The sequence below is a fragment of the Arachis ipaensis genome, chromosome B09, assembly GCF_000816755.2.
Source record: "Arachis ipaensis cultivar K30076 chromosome B09, Araip1.1, whole genome shotgun sequence".
NCBI classification, from domain to species: domain Eukaryota; kingdom Viridiplantae; phylum Streptophyta; class Magnoliopsida; order Fabales; family Fabaceae; genus Arachis; species Arachis ipaensis.
The window spans coordinates 131,038,064-131,043,715 of record NC_029793.2 but is presented as its reverse complement, the minus strand read 5'-3'; the positions used below and the strand labels follow the sequence as shown (position 1 = coordinate 131,043,715).

General features: G+C 34.4%; 1 protein-coding gene across 3 annotated transcripts in view; it reads left to right on the top strand.

Annotated features, from left to right (window-relative positions):
- The window catches only part of LOC107616918 (lysine histidine transporter-like 6), a 15,088-nt gene extending 11,676 nt beyond the window's left edge, over positions 1 to 3,412 (top strand). For 2 of the 3 annotated variants that reach the window (XM_021110447.1, XM_016318794.2), the window contains exons 3-8: positions 439 to 822; positions 1,680 to 2,076; positions 2,381 to 2,486; positions 2,640 to 2,731; positions 2,883 to 2,951; positions 3,111 to 3,412. In XM_021110447.1, coding sequence (XP_020966106.1) covers positions 439 to 822; positions 1,680 to 2,076; positions 2,381 to 2,486; positions 2,640 to 2,731; positions 2,883 to 2,951; positions 3,111 to 3,212 — 1,150 coding nt within the window. In that variant the 3' untranslated portion in view covers positions 3,213 to 3,412. The remainder of the gene's footprint in view (positions 1 to 438; positions 823 to 1,679; positions 2,077 to 2,380; positions 2,487 to 2,639; positions 2,732 to 2,882; positions 2,952 to 3,110) is intronic. The other variant, XM_021110448.1, reaches the window with a different exon arrangement.

Below are 5,652 nucleotides of genomic sequence, written 5' to 3'. Positions count from 1 at the left end.
CACAATTACTATCTCAATATAAAAGATATGATACTTATATATTTATATATATGTATTAACGTATGAAAGAAAGAAAGAGAGAAAGAATTTTGTATATAGACAATATAAATAGAGAGAGAATTCTTATTGATGGTAGTGTGTGTAATCAAAGGAGGCTTAACCTCCTATTTATACATGTACAAGAGTCCTCTTTTTCCTCTTTCATTAAATGTACTTTTTTTGGTAATATGGCACTTCACTATAGAAAAGTTAAGCCATCCAAATCATAGGTGGTCAATGATCATCCACTTCACACTTATCACAATATTAACCATCTTTTGTTATATATTTTTTTACTCTTTCCTATAGGTAAAACTATATTTTATTTTATTTATTTATTATTTTGGGAGAACTAGAGAGAACCCTAAACTCAATTGTGATATTGTGTTCCTTATACAGGGTTCCAGGAATCTTGATGTTGTTGGTATCATGGGGTCTAACCTTAAACTCAATGAGGCAAATGATCGAGCTGCATGAATGTGTAGGTGGAACACGTTTCGATCGGTACCATGATCTTGGAAGATATGCATTTGGAGCAAAAGTAGGAGCATGGGTTGTGCTTCCGCTGCAACTAATAGTCCAAGTTGGGTGTGACATTGTGTATATGGTTGTTGGTGGGAAATGCCTATACAGGTTCAGAGAGATAGCATGCACCGATTGCACACAACTCAAACAGTCTCATGCCATTCTCAGTTTTGGTGTCATTCATTTCTTTCTATCCCAACTTCCCAATTTTAATTCCGTTGTTGGTGTTTCTTTAATTGCAGCTGTTATGTCAGTCAGGTACATCATCACCATGCATGCTTTCATACAACATATCATACAAAAAAACTAGTGTTAAAACTAATAAATACAGGATAAATTACTAATTTGGTCTTTACTTTTGAACGTAATCTTGTTTTAGTCTTTAAAGTTTAAAGTGTCTTATTTGAATGCAGAAAAAGTTTTACGGAATGTTCTATAAGAACAAGGTCAATAATCTGACTCTAAAGGCACAAAATTAACTGTGATGTATCATTACATTTATTTATTATTCTCTTTAGTTCTATAGAAAATATTTTATTTAAATGGTGAGAAAAATAATAAATAAATGTATTGATCTATTCACGGTTGATTTTGTGCCTCTGGAGTTTCTACTTGTTCTCCAGATTATCAACATTGTTCTTATACTACTATCATGTAGGACATTCCGTCATTTATTTAACTTTGAGCTCACGTGGGATTACATTAAAACTAAATGGAACGTTTTTAGATTCAAATAGGACACTTTAAATTTTAAAGATCAAAATAAAATTACGTCTAAACGTTGGAGACCAATTTAATACTTTACCCAAAAAAATATTAAGTGAACACCAAAATTTAGTTATCAAATCCGTTGTATTTGTATATAAATATAAGTATCGTTTAATTCATTTTTAATATATATTTATATTTTAACATACTAAAAAAAATCATAATGAAAAAAAATTGAAAGAAAAAACTTAATTTTAATAAAATAATTAAAATAAGATCAATTAAAATATTTTAAATATTAAAAAAGAAATTAATCCTTAACCTAAAAGTTAGGGACTAAAAGTACTTTACCCCTAACACTAATTATATCTAATAATTTTGACGGCTAATTTAATTTGACTACACAGCTATTCAACTATAGCATGGGTGGCATGTTTGAGCAGAGGGCAAAGTAGCAATGTTAGCTATGAATACAAGAAAAGTAGCAGCAGAATGGAATTAATATGGGGGGTGTGCAATGCATTAGGTCAAATCTCATTTGCATTTGCAGGGCATGCAGTGACACTAGAAATTCAGGCCACAATTCCATCAACACCTGAAAAGCCTTCAAAGATTGCAATGTGGAAAGGTGTGATTGTTGCATATTTCATAAATGCAATATGCTATTTCCCAGTTGCAATAACAGGTTACTGGGCTTTTGGGAGAGATGTTAGTGATGACGTGGTTATTGCACTGGAAACTCCTCAATGGCTTATTGCCTCTGCTAACTTAATGGTCTTCATTCACATGGTTGGTAGCTACCAGGTATGTCTAAACCAAACTATATATTATAACTTTTTTAACAAAATATGTTTTAGTTCTTTTTGTTTGGACTAAATAAATTTGGATTCAGCTATCTTGAATATAATAATAAAAACTTTTTAAAATTTTGATGTATTTAATGTATTAGAATTATAAAACAAGAAAAAAAATTACATGTTACCGTAAGATTTATTTAATTTTTCTGTTTTTAGAATTTCATAAAGAAAAACTGAAAAAGTGAAAAAAAATACTTTATAAGTTTTCATGTTAAGTAATTGATGTGGTAATATATAAACATGGATTTTAGGTTTTTGCTATGCCTGTTTATGACTTGATTGAGAAGGTGATTAGTAAAAGACTAAACATCCCTGAAGGATTAACTCTTAGACTAGTTGCTCGATCTGCTTATGTAGGTGAGATTCTTTGTCAAAACTCGAAAGAACTATTTATCTATATCAGCCTACCACTATCACACCCCTTTTGCTTTAATTAAATCAATTCTCATTGATTATAGTCCTTTCATCAATGAAGTTATTACCATAGTTTGTTTATAATATTGCATGCAGCTTGTACCTTATTCATTGGGGTGACTTTCCCTTTCTTTGGTGATCTTCTTGGCTTCTTTGGTGGATTTGGTATTGGTCCCACTTCATATTTTGTAAGTCTCTCTTTTCATTTCTCAATGCATGCTCGTAACATTATTATTATTAATATTATTTTTGTTGGTCAAATTTACAAGAATATAATTAATTCAAAACCCAATAATGAAGTCAACAATATCCGGCTCTCTCTCTTTTTTTTTCTTCCAGCTTCCAAGTATAATGTGGTTGATAATCAAGAAGCCAAAGAGATTTAGCATCAACTGGTTCATCAATTGGGTAATGATCAACAATTCATATTACATTATTGGCAACTTCCGCTTTAGATACCTGATTTAATTTGCATCATCAACTCGTTTAGTCTAAAGACAACTACAAACCCAAAGGATCTATACATACATTGACTGTGAAAATTTATTTTGTGTGTTTAATTTTCAGGCTTCAATATTCATAGGAGTGTGCATTATGTTAGCATCAATTGTTGCTGGGTTGAGGAATATTTATGCCGATGCATCCGGTTATAGATTCTACCACGCCTAATCCCCAATGATCATTTTCCAAACGTGATTTATCTGGTGTTATTGTCTAGTATTTGATGACAATCTAGACTATTATTAAATTAATTCGTCCAAAGTCCAAACCCAAGTTACCTCCTCTGCATATTATACTAGTTTTTGAGAACCAAGATTATTATTATATTATTAAGCGAAGTAGTATGCACAACAATTATATCTTCCTTATCTTATATCTGCATTTTGTAGTTTAGACGAAACAAGGAGGGGGGATTGGGTTATAGACCTAGAAACAAGAGAGAATGATATATAAGAGAGAAAATTATCTCTGGCTATGTTGTTAAGCTTAACAATCAATTGATGAAAGCAATGTAAAAATGAAAATGGAAAAATGGAAAGTTGAATATAATTGAAGAACGACAGTAACAAGGATACCAAAAATCACCTTGGTTCGAGTCTAGGGAGAAAAACTCCTCAATACCCTTAGGTAAATTTTCTTTGTCTATTATTTTATTTTCTATTACATTTTATTCCTCTTAATCCTAACTAACTCCTATTCTCCAATAATCTATCATGCTCCTTATTTATTTTTTCATATGATAGTCCTTCACTCAAAATAGGATTTTTCTCTCCCTCTTACTCGATGGACCTCTGTCTATTACCAACCTATGTCATGTTCCAGCACCATTTGATAACTCTTTATTTGGGCCAGTAGGGGTGTACCTGACCCGACCCGACCCGAAGACCCGGTCCGACTCCGAACACTTTAGGGGGCTAATTTAGTGTGATTTCATCGGGTTTAGGGCCGGGTAAGGATCTCAAAAATAGACCCGGTCATTATTCGGGTCGGGTCCGAACCATAACTCAGGTCACCCGAACTCGTTCCGGTCATCATACACAATTAATATTTTGTGTTATTAGTGATAGATTATGACTATTCTTATGTGAAATTTAAATATTGTAAACCTTAATATTTTGTGTTATTAGTCATTATAAGATTATAAGTTAATGTTTTATGTTTAAAATGCATAATATTGTGTTATTTGTATTGATTTAAATATTTGGTGTTATTAGACAATATTAATATTGATTATGGTTATGCTTTAATTTTAGAGAAGGGTTGGTTCTTGTTATATTTTTTTAAGTGAATTTTACTATGTGAATTGTGAAATAATGGTTGGAGATTAGGTAATTTTTACATGCTAAAGACCCGGTTTTTACTCGGTTTTTACCCGATTTTTACTCGACCCGAAGGTGCGTAGGTTTCATCGGGTCTAGGATTGGTTTAGGGTCTAAAAATTAGACCCGGTCTATATTTCGGATCGGATCTGGGTTAAGCTAAACCCGGTGTGCCCCGGTCCATGTACACCCCTGTGGGCCAGGATGATGGTTCTGTAGGTGTGACCCAATAGTTGTATCAACTATTCCCTCATTCAAAACAACCTTGTCTTCAAGGTTGAGATCAGGGAATAGTCTAAGAAACTCCTCAAGATCTATCCAAGTTGTCTCATCCCTTGGTAACCCCTCCCAATCCACCAGCACTTGTTCCACTGACACACCATCTCTATCAACCAAATGCCGATTATTTCCGTTGGTGTTGGCTGAAACATCGCAGGTGTCATTGCAAGAATAGGGGATCCATGAAATTCTTTGAGCATGGAGATGTGAAACACAGGATGGATCGTGCTTCCTTCTAGCAAGGCAAGTCAATGAGCTATCTTTTCCACTCTGCTTGTCACTTGGTAAGGGCCAAAATAATGGCGGCCAAGCTTCAAGTGTTCCTTGCGAAGAGAGAAAGCTGTCAGTAGGGCCTGAGTTTCAACAGTACCCAATCACCCACTCTTTATCCCTTCGATCTTTGTCTGCTTGTTTCTTCATGCAACTTCTTGCTTGGTGTAGGTAATAGGAAAGCTCATCGTTTGGAATTTCTCACGTGTGCAAGAACAAACTGACTTCCAGAATTGGCGAGGTTCCCAGGGTGTATCCTGGTGGCAAATTCATTGGAAATCCGTACAGGGCTTCATGTGGAGTCATTTGAATAGCTGAATGGAAGGAGCTATTATAACAAAATTTTGCCCATAGTAAAAAAATGCCTATTGTTGAGGTTGAGAGTGTGAAAAAGCGCAGAAGTATTGCTCCAAAGAACAATTTGTCACCTCGGTTTGGCCATCACTCTGCGAGTGGTAAGCCGTGCTGTAATGTAACTGGGTGCCACTGAACTCGAATAGATTGCGCCAGAATCGACTAAGGAACAAGGGGTCCCAATCTAAGACGATAGTGGAAGAAAAACCGTAGAGATTGACCACCAATCCAATAAAAATTCTTGCCATTGTACTTGCTGTGAATCCTGCTCGTTGTGGTTCGAAATGCGTAGTCTTGCTAAATCAATCCACTAGCACCAAAATAGTTGAGTAGCCTGTTGATTTCGGTAATTGAGCAATGAAGTCCATGGAGAGTTCCATGACTCC